General features: G+C 39.1%; 1 protein-coding gene across 2 annotated transcripts in view; it reads left to right on the plus strand.

Moving 5' to 3' along the window:
• The window catches only part of LOC123507346, a 170,850-nt gene that overhangs the window by 48,072 nt on the left and 98,704 nt on the right, over nucleotides 1-24,074 (plus strand). Inside the window, exons 2-7 of one of the 2 annotated variants that reach the window (XM_045260159.1) lie at nucleotides 3,920-4,085; nucleotides 4,193-4,363; nucleotides 4,487-4,611; nucleotides 5,136-5,358; nucleotides 5,776-5,865; nucleotides 12,741-12,896. In XM_045260159.1, the coding sequence (XP_045116094.1) occupies nucleotides 3,920-4,085; nucleotides 4,193-4,363; nucleotides 4,487-4,611; nucleotides 5,136-5,358; nucleotides 5,776-5,865; nucleotides 12,741-12,896 (931 nt within the window). The remainder of the gene's footprint in view (nucleotides 1-3,919; nucleotides 4,086-4,192; nucleotides 4,364-4,486; nucleotides 4,612-5,135; nucleotides 5,359-5,775; nucleotides 5,866-12,740; nucleotides 12,897-24,074) is intronic. The other variant, XM_045260231.1, reaches the window with a different exon arrangement.

Below are 24,074 nucleotides of genomic sequence, written 5' to 3' on the forward strand. Positions count from 1 at the left end.
AGAAGCGTGGGCAGCGGGGCAGGAAATGCAATAGGAAAGGGCAATAGGGATCAGCAGACAAGCGCAGACGGTGCAAGTCAGCTGCGAGTGTCGTGTGGCCCAGGCGAAGGCTCCAGAGTTGTTATTGTTGTGATAGGTGCGTGAGCCCTCAAGGTTGTCAACCTCCCCGTTGTCATGGTAACGGACTTCCCATTTTCTTCTTCACTCCCTTACACACAGCTGCTGCCTCCCTTCTCATGTCTTTTAATTATGTCCACTTTTTCTTGTAGCGTAATGGTTTTCCTTTTCTTAGCATCACTGCTATCACTCAGGAGTTTTCTTTTTGGTGCCATTGAGCAAGATACTAAGATAGTCAGCAAACGCAGATGTAGGAACACTCTTGCCAGGGGCGACGGTGTGGTGGAACTGAGGTACGTAGAGTGTTATTGTATTCAAGCATGAAGTGGGCGGTGTGGTGGATAACCACTAGTGACGCCTGGCGGCCAACAATAACAATAAACCCTGCGCTTTACGATTTATAAATTTTCAATTTTTTAAATCTTAAATTGCCTTATAGTGGACTGACATAAGTGCGAGTTTGATGTAACTCGAGACCGACATAACCCGGGACCTTACTGTATATATATATATATATATATATATATATATATATATATATATATATATATATATATATATATATATATATATATATATATATATATATAGCATTAAACGGGGTGAAAATGGGCCACTTTTTACATCTTCTATTCTAAAATCTACACAAATCAGTCAAATCAATTGAAAATTTGTATGAAGGTACCTTACTATGTGATACATATTCCCTGAAAGAAAATAATAATTTTGATTATCATTATAGAAGTTATTAACATAAATAAGTAGCCTACTATATGCTGAAGTCCTGGGGTGAATGAGGCCACCTTTTGGGGTGAATTGGACCATCTTTTGCAGAACTAAAGTTTGAAAAATTTTCAGTATCTTTTTTATGTATTTTACTCTCTCTCTCTCTCTCTCTCTCTCTCTCTCTCTCTCTCTCTCTCTCTCTCTCTCTCTCTCTCTCAGTATGTATTTAGATCTTTTATAGTTCTTATAGGCCACATCCACACCTCAAATCTGATAAGGTGTTGTGCCCACAAGCTTTATGGGTCCACAAAACACATATTTCACATCAACAGAATCATCAACATCATCCCTTTTTGGCCTGTCATACTTGTCATTTGGTTTTCTTTCCAAAAACTTCATTTTCAAGAACTCTTTGCCATACATAATCACATGCCCAATATGTGCTTTTCCATAATACACCGCATAGTAGCCATTTTCTTCTATTTCTCTCTTTTTCTGTATTCTACTGTACTTCCAAGCATTAAACATTGCAACACCTTCAATTTCTTCATCTTCGTCCATGTCCTCTATACTGCTGATTGAAGAATGACTGCTGTTCAATAGCTCAGCATCTTCCTCCTCTGATGAATTGGGCTCCTTTAATGGTGTGCTGTTGTGGAATCTCTTCCTTGATGTCCTTTCTTCTGGTGCTTTCCTATTCTTTTCTACAGTCTCTTCTTCAAACTTCCAGAAAGTCGTCAACATCTTCTTCCCCAGATGGTCTTCAAAGGCTTAAAATAGCAAACATCAAGAGGTTGCAGTACATCAGTGGTGTGAGGAGGAAGTTTAATGATGGTTATAACAAAAAGAAAAAACATTAGGAAGCTTTAATTTAGCAAAAACATAATGAAAGTGTGGTGGCCCGATACACCCCGGTATACGAATACATTGGGGTGAATCGGGCCACTCATTGAAGTGCCTATAGCACTAAAAACTAGAAAAAATTTTTATTTCTGATTAAAGCATGCAAAAGAACAAAGAATTATCTATATGACCTGCAATTTTTATAAAAATTCAACAAAATTTAGTGTACTTTAAGGAGAAATTGAATAAAAGCTTTTTTTTTTTCGGATACGAAGATTTTGCAACTTTGAAAAACACATTTTTTTGGGAGGATGCCCTATGAACCATAAGTTTAAGTTGTGTAGATACTGAAGTGGGCTTTCAAGGTAAGTATTCACTTTTTTCAATTTTCAGACTTTTCATAATATTTTTGAGGAGTGGCCCAATTCACCCCAGCTGGCAGGGGGGACCAGTTCACCCCGGTCTACGGTATATATATATATATATATATATATATATATATATATATATATATATATATATATATATATATATATATATATATATATACTGTATATATATACAGTAAGGTCTCGGTTTACGTCAGAGTTACATTCCTGAAACATGACATAAGTCGATTTTGTACGTAACTCGAGTTTCTGTACATTTCAAAGCATATTATGGAGTTTTCAACCAATCATTGTTTATGGTCATTCAGGTAAGTTAAAGGTTATATTGTTATATTATTTACAAGTATGTAGGAATATGAAACACAAGCTTGTTTTTGTTGTTGATTAGGGCCACGAATGCGAAGGACTGCAGGTTGCAGAGAGAGGTGGACGCCTGAGGCCGCCAGAAGGGTGGGCAGGTCGAATGTTGTGACGCCCAGGGTGGACAGCTGGGAGCGTAGTGCAGTGCGGTGGGAGTAGAAGCGTGGGCAGCGGGGCAGGAAATGCAATAGGAAAGGGCAATAGGGATCAGCAGACAGGCGCAGACAGTGCAAGTCAGCTGTGAGTGTCGTGTGGCCCAGGCGAAGGCTCCGGAGTTGTTATTGTTGTGATGGGTGCGCGAGCCCTCAAGGTCGTCAACCTCCCCATTGTCATGGTAACGGGCTTCCCATTTTCTTCTTCCCTCCCTCACACACAGCTGCTGCCTCCCTTCTCATGTCTTTTAATTATGTCCTCTTTTTCTTGTAGCGTAATGGTTTTCCTTTTCTTAGCATCACTGCTGTCACTAAGAAGTTTTCTCTTTGGTGCCATTGAGCAAGATACTAAGAACTTGAGTCAGTAAACGCAGAAGTAGGATAACACTCTTGCCAGGGGCGACGGTGTGGTGGAAGTGAGGCAGGGTATTATTGTATTCAAGCGGAACCACCAACAATGACAATAAATCCAGCACTTTATGATTTATAAATTTTCAATTTTTTAATCTTAAATTGCCTTATAGTGGACTGTAACTCGAGTTTGACCGACATAACCCGGGACTTTACTGTATATATATATATATATATATATATATATATATATATATATATATATATATATATATATATATATATATATTTGAAATTTACTAAAGATACAAATTTTATATAGCTAGCTAGCCTGATATTGCACAGTATATTAATTTTGTCTGGAATGCTGGTTTGTTCACATTGCCAGTATGGTATCAGCAGCAACTGACCATTTTCTAAGTGTTGAACATATCTTGGGCCTGACAAAATTAGTTAGTGCTAGCTGCCACAATTATTTTAATCTCCAGTGTAGTGACTGACTTATCATATTTCATTGATTCATTGAATTTTTATCTGATGAAAGTTTCCTTGCAGTGTATACTGTAGGCTATAATTAGGTAATATAGAATAATTCTGGTGTAGGAGACCTTTATTAGCAACGTGTTATTTGGAAAATATATGTTTAATGTGTAGATCTGATTTTAACTATTTTTATTGATGTTCATTTAGTTTTTTTGTGGATTGTACTGTTGTTTTATGTATGCTTGCTGTCGGAAGTTAGTATTTACCAGTATCTCATTATCTATTAAGCTTAGGCTAGATTTGTCTCACTAGTGGGCAGGGGTATGAATTTAAGCTAAGGAAAATTATTGGGTAAAAATAGTAAAATGTTAATGGTAGGCCATTGTTTTTAAAATTAACTTCTTAACTAGATCAAGTTACCCTAACCTAGGCTAGATTACACCTTAACTAAAAATCCTGGACCCGTCCATAGATGAAAAAGTTCATGCTTTCTTACAGTTGTTCCCGAGCATGGGGCAGTGCAGCAGTGGTGGGAGTTGTTCAAACCAATCAAGTGAGTCTGTTGGCACTAGCCCAGGAGACATGCAGTCTATACATCTGTGTGAATGCTGATGAGATCCTCAGGAGCATTATAACAGTCCTTGGCATACACCAACTTTCTCTGGTCAGTATATCAGCCATGTTTCTTTTCATTTATTAAAAAAAAAAAAAAAAAAAATCATTTCTTTGATGCATATAAGCTAAAATCTTGATATCATTTTATAATTGCAGGTGTTGAAACTTAGTGGTGGTGGCCTGGCATTTTTTAGTCCATCAGAAGAGATGACAGGGTGTCTGGCCCTTGTGTCTACATCAGGTTTAGCTGCTTTGGCCCCTGACATGCCTGACTGCCCTCCCAGCACTCTTCAGTTAGTGTCAGCAGCTATAAGAGAATGTCTTAAGGTAGGTTGCAGAGCTTTGATGCCTTATTATAAACTTTGTAGTCAGTCTGTGCATACCATACATTGCCATATAGCTCATCATGTTATCTAGACTTGACTTTAGTGATGTGATCTTGTTCTTTAGAATGTTGCTCCACATGTTGAACAAGAATCAGTCTCCAGCAGCCGGTGGTTCTCAGGCAGCATGGTCCAGAGGTGGTTTAGGCCACTCCCTCATGCAGCTCTCTCTGCCCTGCGTGTTAGGAACAAGTGAGTGTCATTACTGTAAGCCAGACTTATTGAATTGAATATCAGAATATAGAAGCATTTGTTTTTGCAGTATAGAATTAGTGTAGAACTCACAGAGAAGTTAATGTTCTCATACCATCATTATTTTCTGAGAAGCTTCAGTTTATAGGTAGTATTAAAAATGTTACAGGTTAATTTTCTGTGAGTTTTTCTGTCCACAATAATCTTTATGTTAACCATTTTGCAAATTTATTATAAATTCAATCAAATTGATTCTGGTGTATGTTACATACTTTTGTATAGCACAGATTTTACCAATACAAGCTTAACCCTAAAGCAATAGCCCATCCCATTTCATTTTTCAGTAGTTACCATTTGTTACATTTTTTTATAAAATGCTTTTTGGTGCTCATGATCAGTAGTTCTAGGATAATTTTGTTGGGTATATCTAATTGATTTATAATTTTATTATTATTATTTATTTTTTTTATGACTGTAGGGTGATACATCATTTTCAGAAGACTAGGAATTTTGGTGCTTTGCAGGCTGACACCACATAAGAGAGCATTGTTGGAGAGACTAAAGAAGAGATATCACTCTCAGATTTCCCTGCTAGGGGCCACAAAGCAGACAGATCTACTTAACCTTATGGACATCTTTCAGCCCCGAGGAGCATCTCAACCATCCCAAGCTACTTTGACAAGACCCACTATGACTCAGCAACTATTCAGGAAGAGCCTCATAGTCACTGCACAACAAAGAGTGAAAGTGAATCTTGCAGGAACATTGTTTTAGCTCTTATTGCTCTCTCATTTCAATTATCATCTTTCAAACTCTTGGTGGAGATATTGCTCTCCCATGGTACTGAAGATTTCTATTTGTAATTGATAAGGAGCTTAGAAGATATGTTTTGTAACATTGCTTCATTATTATGTTTCAGTTATCATCATCATCATCATCATCATCATCATTTGTTTGGTGTACTTAGTTATCTTTATGGGATAGAACAGTTCATGTGCTAAGATCAATGGACTTCCTTCTCAGGATGTACTTCTGAAACTCAAAGAAACCTTGAGGGAAAAGTTAGAAAAAAAAAGCTTTTAGGGATAAATGATATAACAAAGTTGAAAAGATTTAACTTGCATATGTGCTGCTGTCTGTTGAGTTTTTGGTTGTATGTTGCAGGAGCAACTTGTTGAGGAAGAGAGGAGAGCAGCCAAGGCCCGTGAACATGCCCCGGAAGTGCAGGTCCTGAGAATTGTTTCTGATCCACAGGTTAGTCTTACTTAGTTCAATATTGGTAAGGTGTTAGGATATTTTTTGCCTCATTTGCCTTGAACAACATGAAAAGTTTGTAGGTGCTTTAATGTATAGTGGTATCTTGAGATATGAGTTTAATTCATTCCATGATGGAGCTGTTACGTTCACCGGTTAAACTGGTAAGATTGGCATCGGAGAGCCGGTGAACAATAACAATAAAAAAAAAAAAACTGCAGGTTCAACTGGTGAGGAAATGCAAAAGGGGGTCACTTTAAAAAGCTATTTTAATAACCCATAATGAAATTGACACATATAACAAGAAACATGAAACACAGATATATAACATGAAACACAGGAAAATGACATACACATATACATATAACACAGTAATAAATACAACAATAAAGAACCCAACTTAATACCTAACAATAATCCTAATCCTATATAGAGGCAATGTGGAAAACACGGACGAGGGGAAGTGATACTTATGCGGTGTCGCAGTGGTGAAATGCTGGGTGATGGTTGATCCCACGGTAGACCCAAGAGGCGTTGTGTTCACTGGTTGAGGCTTGGATCTCAACTGCCAATCCAGAAAACCAAGAGCTGGCTCAACACTTTCGGTTGAGTCGAAAGGGGGCCGCGTGAATCCAACTTTGGGACAGTAGCGGGGGCTTCATGAAACGGTGACGTGGAAGGTTCACGAGACGGTGGCGTGGAAGGTTCACGAGACGGTGACGTGGAAGGGGAGGCGGAGAGGTGGCGAACGAGGTAACAAGCGGAGGAGGTGATGGTAGTAATGCATGTTACGGGCGGGCCGTAACATTTCCTCCCCCCCTAAGACCTCCGTAATGGGCTCATGAAGGAGGTGAGACGGGAGATCTTGATAAGGCGTTGGCGATGATGTTGTCCACCCCCTTGATATGGTCACTTGTAGATGGAAGGGGCGGGAGTGATCCGGCGTCCAGACCACGGGTTCCGAGGAGAGGAACGCCTTGAGGTGTTGGAAGGCTTGGTTACAGGTCGGGGTCCAGTGGAAGGGGACGGAAGTGCTAATAAGGTCCGTCAGGGGGCGGCCAGGGTGGAGAAGTTCTTACAGAAACGTCTGTAAAACCCAGCCATCCCCAAGAACCTCATGAGAGCTTTCCTGGTGGTAGGGACAGGGAAGCCAAGGATGGCCTCCACGTTGGCTCTCTTGGGGTGAACCTTGCCGTTCCCCACCACATGTCCCAGGTAGACCACCGTAGACTTCCCGAAGGTGGACTTGGCCAGGTTGATTGTAAGCCCGGCTTCCTGCAACCGACCCATCAGCCTCCGAAGACGGGTCAGATGTGTCGCCCAGTCGTCTGCAGTCACCACCAGGTCGTCCAGATATGCAGATGTTCCCTCCAAGTCCTGAGTGATGTAATTTATAGCCCTCTGGAAGGTGGCGGGAGCATTAGACAAGCCAAAGGGCATCACTGTGTATTGGTATAGTCCGAAGGGGGTGATGAAGGCGGATATTATTTGGGCCTCGTCCGAGAGGGGAATCTGGTAGTGACCTTTAAGTAAGTCTATAGTGGTTACAAATTTGGCTACTCCTATACTATCTATAAGGTCCTCTATCAAGGGCAATGGGTAGGAGTCTGGCACCGTCACTTTGTTTAATTTCCTGTAGTCGGTGCAAAATCGACTACTACCATCTGGCTTAGATGTTAACAGGCAGGAGAAGCCCAGGAGATATACTAGGTTCTGCAAGGTGATGACAGAGCAGATAGTCTACCTCTTTTTTCATCAAGTCTCTTTTAATGGGTGAAATGCGATAGGCTGGTTGTCTTATAGGCTTGATGTCATTAGATATTAATGTTATGTCATGTTGGATAGTATTAGAAACTCCTGGAAGGTCACCTGTGATTTCAGAAAAGTCTAGCAATAACTTTTTAAGATCAGACTGTTGTGAAGGTGTTAAGGAAAGAAACACCTCATCAAGGTTGGACATGATTTGGCTGTTTGAGGGCGTCCTTTAGGTGACGAGAAGAGGAATTCGATGTCGGACTCTTCCTCGGGGGGCACAGGACCAGACTCCTTCCCTACCAGACATACAGGTACAGCGCGAGACAAGTCGTTCTCTGGTTCTCTGGAGTGGTAAGGTTTCATTAGATTAGTATGAACTAGTTGGGAATCCTTACGACGGTCAGGAGTGTGGACCACATAATTTAATGGACTTATTTTTTGAGCCACAACATAAGGTCCCATGAACTTACTGTGAAGAGCATTGCCTGGAGTGGGGAGAAAAGTAAAACCTTGTCTCCTGGTTTGAAACTTCTCATGACAGATTTGGGAAGAGAATTCTGTTGCATTTTAGTTTGAGATTTGAGGAAGTTTGATTTAGCAAAAGATCTGACTTCACTGATTTTATTCTTAAGGTTACTGATGTAGTCAGACACACTGGGGCTTGAAGGAGTATTTTGAGTAAACCATTGATCCTTTAATATTTTGAGAGGCCCCCCTGATCTGTCTACCATAGAGTAATTCAAAAGGGGAATAACCTAAAGAATCTTGAGGAGATTCTCTTAAAGCGAAGAGAAGGAAAGAAATACTTTCATCCCAGTCTCCTTGATGCTCCAAGCAATACTTCTTCATCATGGATTTTAATGTTTGGTGAAACCGCTCCAGACAGCCTTGGGATTAGGGGTGGTAAGCCGAGGAGGTAACATGGTCGATGTTTAGCTCATTCACTATCTGTTGGAAAAAATTGCTAGTGAAATTGCTACCCTTGTCAGACTGAATTTGTTTTGGAATTCCTACCGAGGTGAAAAAATGTATTAGATGTTTTACAATGGTCTTTGATGTGATGTTCTTAAGAGGGAATGCTTCAGGGTACCTGGTAGTGGGATCCATGAGGGTTAACAAATACTGATTCCCTCATTTGGTTTTGGGTAAGGGCCCTACGCAGTCTAGAATGATCTTTTCGAAGGGCTCCGTCTGAACTGGAATAGGCGTCAGAGGAGCTGGCACAAGGCGTTCGTTAGGCTTACCCACAATTTGACATATGTGACATGTTTTTACATAGTGTGACACATCCTTTTTCATTCCTGGCCAAAAAATGTTGAAGAGCCTTCTTGTAGGTTTTTGGATGCCTAGATGACCTGACAATCCATCATGAGCTAGTTCTATAATGGCTGGTCTTACAGACAAGGGATGACAACTTGATGTGTTTCTGACCAGGTGTCTAGTTGTTTCAGTTCAGGAGGTCTGTAGGCACGCATCAGGACTCCTTCCTGATAATAAAAACAAGGCAATTTAGACATATCCTTTGTCTCACTGGCAACATGTCTGATCTTAGCCAAAGTGAGATCCTGTTCCTGAGCATTAATCAAATTCTCCTTTGAAATGATGTTATTATACAAGTTGTCAGTAGAGGCAATCATTGGTGGAGGAGGTGATGAAAGGGCAGGGACTTGGACTGAGACCTGGTGACTGCACACACTGGGAAGAAGTGAGGGATGTTTCGTCCAGGGTCTTAGTGGGACTTTCTGTTAAGGGAGAATCAAGAACAATTAAGTTTGGAACAGCCAAGTTACCCGCAAGATCATTACCCAGTACAAGATGTACCCCGGTACTGGCAGTTCACCAGGTTTAATGGCTACCTCAACCTCTCCTGAAATGAACAGGCACTGTAAGCTAATATTAGCCAAGGGATAGGAGAGCTGTGATTCGAGACCTGTAAGGATCACCTTCTCCCAGTGAAAGCCTGTTTGATGTTAGGGATGACATCTTCCTTAAGATGGATTGGGCAGCACCTGTATCACGCAGAACCTTGATATTTATTGCCTTGTCTTTACCATCAGTCAGGGACACTTTACCTTGATACATGTACGAATCATAAAGTTCTAGAGGAGAGTTGACAGGGTTAGCTAGGGCCACTGGTTTCTTGTTCTCAAATGTGTTAGGTCTAGGGACACAAAAGAAAATTGACGTTGAGAACCCTTGCAATTTGGGTGTCTACATTTCTGGATCGTGTGACCTGGCTTCTTACAGTATGTACACCAGGGGGAATTATATGCATTTGGCGAGAATCCGGTTGGCTTACCACCCGCGCCCCCAAAACCTTCCCCAAAGGAGGACCTAACATTAGACAGTGAACCACGACCTCTACTACCCAGGGATCCCATCAACAAAGCAAACGCATCAGCCACTTTAGCAGCAGACATAAGATCACTCTCTCCCAGTTCTTCCACATGCCTCAGAATATTAAAGGGTAACTTGTTCTTCCATTCTTCCAGGACCATTAGATTGAGCAACTCCGAAAAGGTGGTAATGTTAAGGGCGGCTAACCATTTCTTAAATTGTCTTAGTTTCTCACTAGCGAATTCAACATAGGTGTGAGACTCTGGTTTCACATACTTTCGAAACTGTTGTCTGTATCCATCAGAAGTGATAGAGTAGGCGTCTAGAATGTTACCTTTGATCTCTTCATATTCTACCTCATCACTAAGGCCGTTGTATACCCTATAAGCTTTTCCTACTAGCTTAGGGACAAGGAGAGACACCCACTGATCCTTGGGCCATTTATTCCTATTAGCAATGCTCTCAAAAGCGCGAAATGACCCGTCAACATCAGATTCATCAAAAGGGGGGAACTAGCGGAGCAGCTGTAGCAGGATTAAAGCTTGCTAACTGTTTCTTTATATCTATTTCTTCCCCTCTAAACTTAGCGTCATTTCGTAGGGCTAACTCCTGAATTTCTGACTCTTTCTCCTGCCTTTTAAGTTGTAACTGAAATTCTCTCTCTTCCTTTTCTGCCTGTAGTTGCATTTGTCTTTCCCGTAATTCTCTCTCTTTATCTTTATCTTCTTTATCTGCCTGTAGTTGCATTTGTTTTTCCTGTAGTTGCATTTCTTTTGCTTCTTTTTCTGCCTGTAATTGCATTTGTTTTTCCTGTAGTTGCATTTGGCTTTCATGCATCCGGTATTCTAGTTTAAGCTTCTCAATTTCCCATTGACTTATCCTACTCTTATCCTGTTCTTCCTGGGGACTGTGTATTATAGTCCTCGTAGAGGCTGACATGGGAGTTAACTCTTCTATGGCATTTCCTAGCAACTGACCTTCTTGCACTAGATGTTCAACAAGTACATTCCTAATGACCTTTTTAGTCATCTGAGACGTGATGGGAACATCAAAATGTTTAGCGATGGTCTTCCATTGGTCCTTCTTTATATTAGCATCTTTAAGTTGTTCCAGAGAAGGGTCGGCACAAAAATCTTCAACGTTAAACTGAGCGGAAGCCATATTAAATAGATGTTAAACCACAAAAAAAAAAAATGATAAGCGAATTACTTAAGTAAGGAACTTGGCAGAGTGATAATAAAGGCAACCTTGAAATTACCTAGATTATACTTAAGTAAACACTTATGAGTACAATCACTAATGAGGGTAAACTAGAGAGTTACGGCATTAAGAGGGATCCGGATTACTCTAGTTACGAGACTTGAGAGTGAGGAGCGAATTGTACTGAGACTTGTTATTGATAAGGAGGCGGATTAGTCTGAGAGACTAGTTAAAATGGCCGATTCTAACTAGCGAGAAAAATGATCCGCGAAGTGAGGGGATTGAGGGTTCGCATGAACATATGATGATCCCAACACTTGGATAACACTTATTACACACCTGCCTATGTGCAAAAATAGAGATAAGTGCTATCGGTGAACACGCCTTTCTACCTGGTTTCCTGCTTTACCACTGCTATGCGATACCAATGAAAGTCACGAAGCACGTTTAACCCAAAAGGAGCCACTTGAACGCACAAAGGTAAATTTAAACCACACGCAGAGTAAGTCACAGAAAAAAACACATCAGAGTCACAACACCACAGAAACACAAGCAATCACAGAAAAAAGTCACTGGAAAAATGGAACACTGAACATGGGTTATAATGGTCCTGTCACGGTCGCCAATTGTTACGTTCACCGGTTAAACTGGTAAGATTGGCATCGGAGAGCCGGTGAACAATAACAATAAAAAAAAAACACTGCAGGTTCAACTGGTGAGGAAATGCAAAGGGGTCACTTTAAAAGCTATTTTAATAACCCATAATGAAATTGACACATATATAACAAGAAACATGAAACACAGATATATAACATGAAACACAGGAAAATGACATACACATATACATATAACACAGTAATAAATACAACAATAAAGAACCCAACTTAATACCTAACAATAATCCTAATCCTATATAGAGGCAATGTGGAAAACACGGACGAGGGAAGTGATACTTATGCGGTGTCGCAGTGGTGAAATGCTGGGTGATGGTTGATCCCACGGTAGACCCAAGAGGCGTTGTGTTCACTGGTTGAGGCTTGGATCTCAACTGCCAATCCAGAAAACCAAGAGCTGGCTCAACACTTTCGGTTGAGTCGAAAGGGGCCGCGTGAATCCAACTTTGGGACAGTAGCGGGGCTTCATGAAACGGTGACGTGGAAGGTTCACGAGACGGTGGCGTGGAAGGTTCACGAGACGGTGACGTGGAAGGGGAGGCGGAGAGGTGGCGAACGAGGTAACAAGCGGAGGAGGTGATGGTAGTAATGCATGTTACGGGCGGGCCGTAACAGAGCTCATATCTCAGAAAGTTTGTATCTCAAAACAGTTTTTCCCATTGAAATGCATTATTCTTTTCATCTCCAGGATGTGGCACTGGTTACAGTCAAGGATTATGCTGCTATACAGTTTTGAATTCTATTGAATGCATAATTTTCTTTTTCAGTCCTAGTGTTAGCTTGTGCCACGTAGTATTTAACTTTTTATAAAATGCACTTTGAAATTTTATTTCACAACATATATAGTCCTGTGACAATGACTTCATATTTGTATCTGAACAACTATTATTTATCATTTTCTCAACACAGAATGAAAAAGAACTGGTTCAGTTACTGACAAATCTGCAGGAAACAATCAGGGTGGAAGCTGATATCTTCACCACTGCTCAGACCATTATCAACTTAACATGTGTTCATGTCAGGAACACCACTGTCACTACCAGTCCTGCTGTTGAAACCATGCAGGTTTGTATCCTTTAGATTTAGTCCTTCAGTTTCAAGCTGAAGATGTACAGACAGATTATTCAGTATGGCTGCAAAAATAATGAAGTTTGCAGCGGCTAGATTCACTGCTTCAAGAGTATATATATATATATATATATATATATATATATATATATATATATATATATATATATATATATATATATATATATATATATATATATATATATATATATATAGATAGATAGATAGATAGATAGATAGATAGATAGATAGATAGATACATACTAAAAATGCAGGGAAAACACATGGAAGTCTTCATATCTCCTGCTTTATTTTCTATTTTCCAATGTTTTGCCTCACAGACAGAAGGCATCTTCAGGGCCTAAAATAGTTGACATATTAAGTATAAAGTCTAAAAAGACATTCTTTGGACATTAAGCTAAAATACAACCTAATAAAGCAAAGAAATGAATGAAATTACAATGAGTTAAAATACAAGGTAAAAAACAAAAATGAATAAAGATCACAACACGTCAAAAAGAAAAATTGCACAAAGAGAAAAACGTACACGGGAGACAAATCTTGAAGTGTGCTATACGTAGTACAGGAAGGAACTGGCTAGAGGGGTGGTATCAAGATGAGAGGAAAGGTAGTGAAGAGAGGTGAAGCAAAAGTTCGAGGTTTGTATTGAAGAGTGCGAAGCCTAGTTGAAGACAGCTGATTATTGAGTTCAAGTTGTAAGTGTTTAACCCCTTCAATACGGTGACACCTATGTGGGCGTCATGAAGCCCCAGTAGCAAATACGGTGACGCCTACGTAGACGTCATATTTCTTTTCTGAGCTTTCTTCAGTTCAGTTGTCCCATATAGTGTGTTGGATACCAACTACACACGCCGTATGCTGTCCTTGAAATCCTAGTGCTCCTCCCACCATCCTTGTCTCCACCAATCACTAAAAATAAGCTACATGCATCCCGCCTTGTGTCTAAAATTACCCAATGGCATAGACTTCCCATCTCTCTCTCTCTCTCTCTCTCTCTCTCTCTCTCTCTCTCTCTCTCTCTCTCTCTCTCTCTCTCTCTCTCTCTCTCTCTCTCTCTCTCTCTCTCTCTCTCTCTCTGACGCTCTCTCTCTCTCTCTCTTCTCTCTCTCTCTCTCTCTCTCTCTCTCTCTCTCTCTCTCTCTCTCTCTCTCTCTCTCTCTCTCTCTCTCTCTCTCCATTTACTCTCTCCCCATCTCTTTTCCCTCCCTCTCTCTCTCTCTCGAAAGATAAGTTACATGCGTCCCGCCTTGTAACATTCGTGAAAACACACACACACACACACACACACACACTACTTAAGAGTGTCAAATATTGAATGTAAACTAGATAAACTGATAAAGGAGAAGATGGAAATGAAAGAGAATAAAGAACAGGAAATGGAGTTTATAAGACTGAGAGAAAGGATAAGAAAAGTGGAAGAAAATGAAGCTAGGCTAAGAGCGGAAAACGAAGAACTAAAAAAGGAAGTAGCTAACTACAAGAAGCAGATGGAAGAAGGACTCGGTAAAGCCGAGAAAGAAAAGGAGAAGCTGAAAGATCTAGTAAACAAGGAAGAGGAAAGAGTACAGAACGTGATTAAAAAGAAGTACAAGCATGGAGAGTCCAAGATAAGAAAGATAAGGCCGATTTTCAGGAGGTGATTCAAGAACAACTTAAAGAAAAAGAAGAAAATATGACAAACAAAATGATAGGAGTCCTCAAGACAAAAGAAAATCTAGTTAGAGAAATTGCAGAAAAAAAGAGTGTAGTCGTATTTGGAATAAAAGAAAAAATATAAAATATAGACCAAAAGAGAAAAGAAGAAATGAAATCAGTCAAAGACCTACTGAAGAATCTTAATGACGAAGATAGGCAGAACTTGGAAGAGGAAGTAGAAGAAATAAACAGAATGGGACCATATCAAGAAGGAAAAACGAGACCAATTAAAATATTACTAAAATCACAAGCAGCAACAGAAGAAATATTATATAGAACAACAAAACTTAGAGAAACAGAAGGCTGCAAGGATATCTATATAAAGAAAAATAGAAATGAAGAAGAAAGGAAGAGATACAATGAACTGGCAGCAGCAGTAAGGAAAAAGAATAATGAAAGGTCAGAAGAGGAGAAGAAGGCATTTTTGGAGAATTCTAGGAGACAGGATAAGGAAATGGTATATAAACGAGAAGGAAGAGAAAAAGTGGAACAAGTTTAACTAAAAATGATAAAGGCAAAAGACTAAAATGATGTATACAAACATAGACGGGTTTTATCAAGTAAATTAGAATTAAGAGATTACATAAGGAAAGAAAATCCAGATATTGTATGCCTGGCTGAAACAAAACTAAATGAGGAAATCAAAATAGTCTTGGATAATAGGTATAATGTATGGAGAAGAGACAGAGGGGTAAAGGAGGAGGAGGAGTCATGATAATGTTAAGGAAGGAGATAGTGATCAATCAAGTGGAATGTGGGAAGGAAAAGCAGAAGTATTGTATATTAAGATGCATATTAATAAAAAGAGATAACAATCATTGTAACATATGTGCCACCAAAACAAATTCATGGACCAATCAAGAATATAAAGACATGATAGATGACACAATAAGGAGTCTAATGAGAATCGTTAAAGAAAGGAGAAAAGTGATATTAGTAGGAGATTTCAACTGTAAAGAAGTGGACTGGGAAAATTATGAAAGTGGTATGGGGAAGAAGCCTGGGAGAAAGATTCTTAAACCTAATGATAGACAATATGATGGACCAGAGAGTAAAGGAATGCACAAGATTCAGAGGAAACGACGAGCCAGAGATTGGACCTAGTTTTTACAAGGGGTATACAAATGAATGACGATATAAGATATAAGTGCCCATTGGGAAAGAGTGACCATGCAATATTAGAAATAGATATAGAAGAAGGAAAGGAAGATAGAGATGATTCATACAAAGGAGACCGATTAAATTACAGAAAGGCTGATATTGAGAATCTCAAGAACTATTTTAAAAACGTAGACTGGGAGGAGATGGAAAACTCAGAGACAATGCAAGACAAATATAACTTATTTTTGGAAATATACAAAACAGGAGTCAGGAATATGTCCCAAAATATAGACCAAAAGAAGAAGGAAAGAAAGATTGGTTTAATGCAAGGTGTGCTAGGGCAAAGGAGAAAAGAGATGGAGCATGGAAAAGGTGGAGGAGAAATAGGAATCCAACAAACAAGGAAAACTTCAAGGCAGCGAGAAATGAATATGTTAAGGTGAGGAAGGAAGAGGAAAAGAACTTGAAAAGGATATTGTCGAAAAATGTAAGGAGCAACCAAAATTGTTCTATAGATTCATAAATGGAAAAATTAGGCAAAAGAAACAATAGAAAGGTTAAAAGGAGAGAACGGGATGGTGGAAGACCCAAAAGTATGGCAGAACTATTAAATAAAAATTCCAGGAGGTCTTTACTAAAGAATCCAAATTTGAGAGGCCACAGGGTAATAGAGACAATCTATATGAAAGAGATTAAAGTAACCAAGCTTGAAATAAAAGAGTTAATGAAGGAACTGGATGAAGAGAAGGCAATGGGACCGGATGAAGTCTCAGGCAGAATACTGAAAGAATGTAGGGAAGAACTAGCAAGTCCTATATACAACATCATAAAATGCTCAATAGAAAATGGAACAGTGCCAGTAGAATGGAAAAGAGCTGAGGTGGTTCCCATATATAAGAGTGGAAGGAAAGAAGAACCTTTAAATTACAGACCGGTATCACTAACTAGTGTAATATGCAAGATGTGTGAAAGAATAATAAAGAAACAATGGATCGAGTTCCTTGAAGACAACAAATTAATATCAAATAGCCAATTTGGTTTTAGAAAAGGACGGTCTTGTGTAACTAATTTATTGAGTTTCTATTCTAGAATAGTTGATAGAGTACAAGAGAGAGAGGATGGGTTGACTGCATCTATTTGGATTTAAAAAAGGCGTTTGACAAAGTGCCACACGCAAGATTACTGTGGAAGTTAGAGGAGAAGGGTGGCTTAAAAGGAAGCACATTGAGATGGATAGAAAATTATTTGAGGGGGAGAGAAATAAGGACAGTAGTTAAAGATATGAAGTCCAAGTGGAGAGCAGTAGAAAGCGGAGTGCCACAGGGGTCAGTATTGGCACCAATACTTTTCCTCATTTATATTAACGACATGCCAGAAGGAGTGAACAGCTACATAAATTTGTTTGCGGATGATACGAAACTGTGCAGAGTTATAAAGCAAAAGGAGGATTGTGAAATACTGCAAGAAGACCTAAATAAGATCTGGGAATGGAGTAAGAAGTGGGAAATGGAATTCAATGTGAACAAAAGCCATGTCATGGAAATGGGAAAGAGTGAAAGACGACCTGTGGGAATCTATAAGATGGGAGATGGTGTAGAACTGGAGAAAGTCAAAAGGAAAAGGACTTAGGAGTGACGATGGAAGAAAACAATCAACCAGTAAGCCATATTGATAGAATTTTTAGAGAAACATATAATTTGCTGAGGAATATTGGAGTAGCATTTCACTACATGGACAAAGAAATGATGAAGAAATTGATAAATACTATAATAAGACCTAGATTGGAATATGCAGGAGTAGTGTGGACCCCTCATAAAAGAAACACATAAGAAAATTGGAGGCTACAAAAATGGCTACAAGAATGGTCCCAGAACTTGAAGGGATGACATATGAGGAGAGACTAAAGGCTATGGATCTACCAACCTTGGAACAAAGAAGGAGAGAGGAGACCTGATACAAGTCTATAAATTGATCAACGGAATGGACCAAGTGGATAATGAGAAACTGATCTTGAGAGAAGAATATGACATCCGAAGCACAAGATCGCATAGTAAAAAGCTGAGAAAGGAAGATGTCTGAGAGATATTAAAAATATAGTTTCCGCAGAGATGTATTGAGACGTGTGCAAAGAGTGTGCACACTTTTAAAGTAAGATTGGATAAGTGTAGATATGGAGACGGGGCCACACGAGCATAAAGCCCAGGCCCTGTAAAACTACAACTAGGTAAATACACACACACACACACACACACACACACACACACACACACACACACACACACACACACACAACTAAAATGGCCACTTATAGGAGAGATGTGAAAAATATAGCTTCCTCATAGAAGGGTGGAAGCATGGAATAGTTTAGACGTGGAAGTGGTCAACGCAAGGAATATTCATGATTTTAAGAAAAGCTGGACATTAATAGATATGGAGACGGACAACACGAGCATAGCTCTTTTCCGTATGTTACAATTAGGTAAATACAATTAGGTAAATACACACACACACACACACACACACACACACACACACACACACACACACACACACACACACACACACAATACAAAACAACAAATTTTCTAATCTCTCTCTCTCTCTCTCTCTCTCTCTCTCTCTCTCTCTCTCTCTCTCTCTCTCTCTCTCTCTCTCTCTCTCTCTCTCTCTCTCTCTCTCTCTCTCCCTCCCTCTCCCCTCTTTCTCTCGAAAGATAAGCTACATGTTTCCGCTTGTGTCTAAAATATTAGCAAATGTCACTCTCTCTCTCTCTCTCTCTCTCTCTCTCTCTCTCTCTCTCTCTCTCTCTCTCTCTCTCTCTCTCTCTCTCTCTCTCTCTCTCTCTCTCTCTCTCTCGTCAAAGAGAAGCGTCCACTTTCCTCTTCGAAGGCGATATAGTGACTAAAAAATAGCAGCGTAATACACAAAGATGACAAGTATGACAAGCTTGCATGAGTTTCCCGCGCTCTGGCGCGCGGCACTACCACCTGTATATCATACAGGCGGGCTTTTTTAACATCCGGCGCAAAGGGGTTAAAATGCTGCAAGAAGTCTGATATCAGTATTAGATTGGCATCTTTTGATGATTTTGAAGTCATTAATACCAAAGGGGTGATCACTATCATGTGAATGTGCTCTAATTGCAGAAAAAGAAGGGTTAGATAGAGGTTTGTTGGTTCTAACAGAAAAACCTTTGTGCTCAGCTATTCTGTGTGTTAGATTTCTACAAGGCTCACCTATGTATCACACTATAGCACGAACACCAAAATTCATATGACATTAGAGGTGAGATTTGTAGGAACACGATCTTTAAATTTGAAAAAAGAGCCAATAGTATGACTATTAGTAAAAATAAAGAAAAAATTAGTGTCAGGATAATATGATTTTAAGGAGCTGTTAAGGGTTTTCCTTATTGAATAACTGAGGTGACCATAAAACGGTAACGAAATGTATTTCTTGTTTTCTCTGGGGCTGTAGAAGATTCAGGAGGGTTAGTGAATTTATTGTCAAGGAATTTTGAAATAGTAGAGTTAATAATACTACGGGGAAAGTCATTATTTAAAAAGAAGGTAGTAAGGAACTTAATCTCCTTGTCAAACAATTCCCAGGAAGAAGTTAGGCTGTAGCATCTATATAATAGTGTTTTAATTTAATTAATCTTGGAAAGCTGCAGCACGAAAGAGAGAAAATTAATTCCTAAACCAGTAAAAGTAGGTTTTCGATATACAGTGGTGTGAAGCGAGTTAAAAGTACATCAAGAAAAGGTAAAGTACCATTGTTCTCTATTTCACAGGTAAATTCTATATTACTATGAGATTCAGAGCTGCTGATACGCTGTTTTTCGCGAATAACTTTATATTAAAGAGTCGGATGAAGATGAAACTTTGCCAGAGTACGTTTTATACCCCTACCTAATTTTATCCAGTATCACTTAGTACCTAACTTTGATAATCAAGGTACTTCTAAGAGTAAAAATCAGTCGTGGAATCCGCAGCCGCTTCAGTCTTCAGTTATGAGTAGAGATAAAACCATGACGTCATCTCTGATGTCATGAAGCCCCGCCCACTCGGAAGATGATTGGTAATTTAAAACCAATGAAGGCTGCACCTCTGCCAACAGTGAAACATTATTTCCTGTATGCTTGACCAATTCCCAGAAATACAGTAAGGTCTCGGTTTACGTCAGAGTTACGTTCCTGAAACATGACGTAAGTCGATTTTGTACGTAACTCGAATTTCCGTACATTTCAAAGCATATTATCGAGTTTTCAACCAATCATTGTTTATGGTCATTCAGGTAAGTTAAAGGTTATATTGTTATATTATTTACAACTATGTAGGAATATGAAACACAAGCTTGTTTTTGTTGTTGATTAGGGCCACAAACGCGAAGGACTGTAGGTTGCTGAGAGGGATGGACGCCTGAGGCCGCCAGGAGGGTGGGCAGGTCGAATGTTGTGACGCCCAGGGTGGACAGCTGGGAGCGTAGTGCAGTGCGGTGGGAGTAGAAGCGTGGGCAGCGGGGCAGGAAATGCAATAGGAAAGGGCAATAGGGATCAGCAGACAGGCGCAGCAGTGCAAGTCAGCTGCAGTGTTGTGGCCCAGGCGAAGGCTCCGAGTTGTTATTGTTGTGATGGGTGTGCGAGCCCTCAAGGTCGTCAACCTCCCCGTTGTCATGGTAACGGGCTTCCCATTTTCTTCTTCCCTCCTTCACACACAGCTGCTGCCTCCCTTCTCATGTCTTTTAATTATGTCCTCTTTTTTCTTGTAGCATAATGGTTTTCCTTTTCTTAGCATCACTGCTGTCACTAAGAAGTTTTCTCTTTGGTGCCATTGAGCAAGATACTAAGAACTTGAGTCAGTAAATGCAGAAGTAGGATAACATTCTTGCCAGGGGTGATGGTGTGGTGGAACTGAGGCAGGGTGTTATTGTATTCAAGCGTGAGGCGGGCGGTGTGAGGGAGGGAAGAAGAAAATGGGAAGCCCGTTACCATGACAACGGGGGGAGGTTGACGACCTTGAGGGCTCGCACACCCATCACAACAATAAAACTCTGGAGCCTTCGCCTGGGCCACACAACACTCGCAGCTGACTTGCACCGTCTGCGCCTGTCTGCTGATCCCTATTGCCCTTTCCTATTGCATTTCCTGCCCCGCTGCCCATGCTTCTACTCCCACCGCACTGCACTACGCTCCCAGCTGTCCACCCTGGGCGTCACAACATTCGACCTGCCCACCCTTCTGGCGGCCTCAGGCGTCCACCCTCTCTGCAACCTGCAGTCCTTCGCGTTCGTGGCCCTAATCAACAACAAAAACAAGCTTGTGTTTCATATTCCTACATAGTTGTAAATAATATAACAATATAACCTTTAACTTACCTGAATGACCATAAACAATGATTGGTTGAAAACTCCATAATATGCTTTGAAATATAGGAAACTCGAGTTACGTATAAAATCGACTTACGTCATGTTTCAGGAACATAACTCTGACGTAAATATATATATATATATATATATATATATATATATATATATATATATATATATATATATATATATATATATATATATATATATATATATATATATATATATATATATATATATATATATATATATATATATATATATATATATATATATATATATATATATATATATATATATATATATATATATATATATATATATATATATATATATATATATATATATATATATATATATATATATATATATATATATATATATATATATATATATATATATATATATATATATATATATATATATATATATATATATATATATATATATATATATATATATATATATATATATATATATATATATATATATATATATATATATATATATATATATATATATATATATATATATATATATATATATACATATATATATATATATATATATATATATATATATATATATATATATATATATATATATATATATATATATATATATATATATATATATATATATATATATATATATATATATATATATATATATATATATATATATATATATATATATATATATATATATATATATATATATATATATATATATATATATATATATATATATATATATATATATGGTATAGCCAGGAATAAATTCTCTTTTAGATAGAGAAGATTGAAAGATATGACAATCTCTGCATTGTTCAGCTTCTGCTGGATTTTTTCGATTTGTCTAATCAACTCTTTTTCTTGAGGGGCTAGTGCTCCTAAGAGCTGTCCAATGTTCTGATGGACTTTTGCGACATTTCAATCCATCTAGTTGTCTGGCCGGGCTTTTATATCGTCGAGGCTGGTAAGATGTGACGGGTTGTTTTCTCATTGGCTGGTAGGTGATGCGGACAGGACCTGGTGTTGTATACGCCCATTTTCTCTTATGCTCCTTTTGATTGTAGGGAGGACTTGTAGATCTTGCTGCTGTTTGTTCATTTCAGGTGACGCATTTTCTGTGTAGAGCGCTTCCAATTATAACAGGCGGCGTGGGTCACTTTCTTTATCGATGATCTTGGTGTTTTCCTCCAGCGTGTTCCTTGTTACTTCAGTTTTGTGTTTAGTGGTGTAGTGTTGTTTTATCGCTCCATTTTGCAGATGACAGGTGAGTCTCCTTGACAGCGTCGTCCGCGTTATCCCGATGTATTTTTGAGGTCCACAGTCCTCAATAGCACAGGTGTGTTCGTAGATAATGTGGCTTTGCTGCAAGTGACGGGGCTTCGGTTTGTCATTGTTCCTGATGAGCAGCTGCAATGTTTTCATGCTCCTGTAGTATATGACAAGGTTTATCTTCTTTGATAGGTCAGTTGGAGTTATGTTGTTCTTCACTATGTTTTTTATGGTGCTTTCTTCTATCTTGTAGGCGGGGAACATGTGGCTTTTGTAGTAGAGGTTGATGTTATTTACCTCTGCTGTGCCGTTGATGGTTCGGTTGTGCCACTTACTCATCTCCCGTTTTATGGCGGCATTGGTGTTGGTGCAGCTGTATCCATTATTGACGAGGACTTGCGTGACCCTTTCTAATTCCTCGTGGACGTTCTTCCATGTGGAGCATGTCCACGAGGAATTAGAAAGGATCACGCAAGTCCTCGTCAATAAGGGATACAGCAGCACTGTTACGTCCCGGTTGCTCTTAGGGAGACTCAAGCAATCTTGGGCATCCAAAAGAGTTTTAAGAGTCCGGATTTTAAGAGATCTGATATTTCACCTGACATAACACAAAACACCTTTTTAACTCACCTTAACTTTGCTAACATAAATTCTCTCCTATTAAGCTTAATTTGTGACAGGTTATATGTTAGGGAAACACAAAAAAACAAATAATACTTAATAATTACCTTATATTATAACTTAGATCTAATAATACAATAGATTATACTCCACAATGTTAACTCACATCTGTGATCAATACACTTCTCACCAGAACCACAAATAATATCTGCCAGGCACTTACAACACCGAAATAATCCCCATGAAATACTGCCAGAAACTTCTAGAACCTCACCACCAAACAACTCCTCAATATTCACTCCAAACGTGGCCAATAATGATCTCCTTTCTTCCCAAAAGATTCCACAAATCTCCAATACTCACAAAACGACGAGAGGGAGCTCCCAAAATCACTCAACAACAACAAATCTTGGCCAAAACAACCCGAGCCTTCCCGACACCCTTTCACTATAGGCGTTTTCAGTAGCGTCACCGCAAGGCCAAACATATTTGACTTCACGCTGAACAGGACATTGCTGAGGACACCGTCGGTGGTGCCAGACGACCGTGTCACTGTGATCTCAGTCCCTGGGAGAAGTTATCGTACACATCAGTCGCCTGAGCCAGCACTGTGGTCAAGACGTAAACACAGCAGCATGGTGGAAGAGTTTGGAGATTTATTCCTTGATGGGGAGTATTATAGGTTACCAGTGTTTCATCATTTGTATATGCCGGGGGCTGAGCAGCGCAGTACTCATAAAAAACAACATGGCCGGTATTTATCAAAAGTTCCAAGAATTCTCCTAAATTTACTCCCAAGTGTGTCACATCACCGTAACGTCACTCTCAAATTTTGGGATTTCTCCTAGCTACCTTGAAACTCCATTGGGAGAATTCCTATCTTCTATTTTTCCCAAGGTTGTGGAAATCAGTCAGTGTTACCATGTGAAAAGGAAACATACAACTTTCGTGTTATTTAGGCTTAAAGTAATGTTTTTTCTGCCTAATTATACAATGATAAATAAGAAAAAACTATAAAAAACACAAATAATTCATATATATACCAATTTTATGGTAATGGTACATATATTCCTACTTGAATTATTTT

The sequence above is a fragment of the Portunus trituberculatus genome, chromosome 1, assembly GCF_017591435.1.
Source record: "Portunus trituberculatus isolate SZX2019 chromosome 1, ASM1759143v1, whole genome shotgun sequence".
Lineage (NCBI taxonomy): Eukaryota > Metazoa > Arthropoda > Malacostraca > Decapoda > Portunidae > Portunus > Portunus trituberculatus.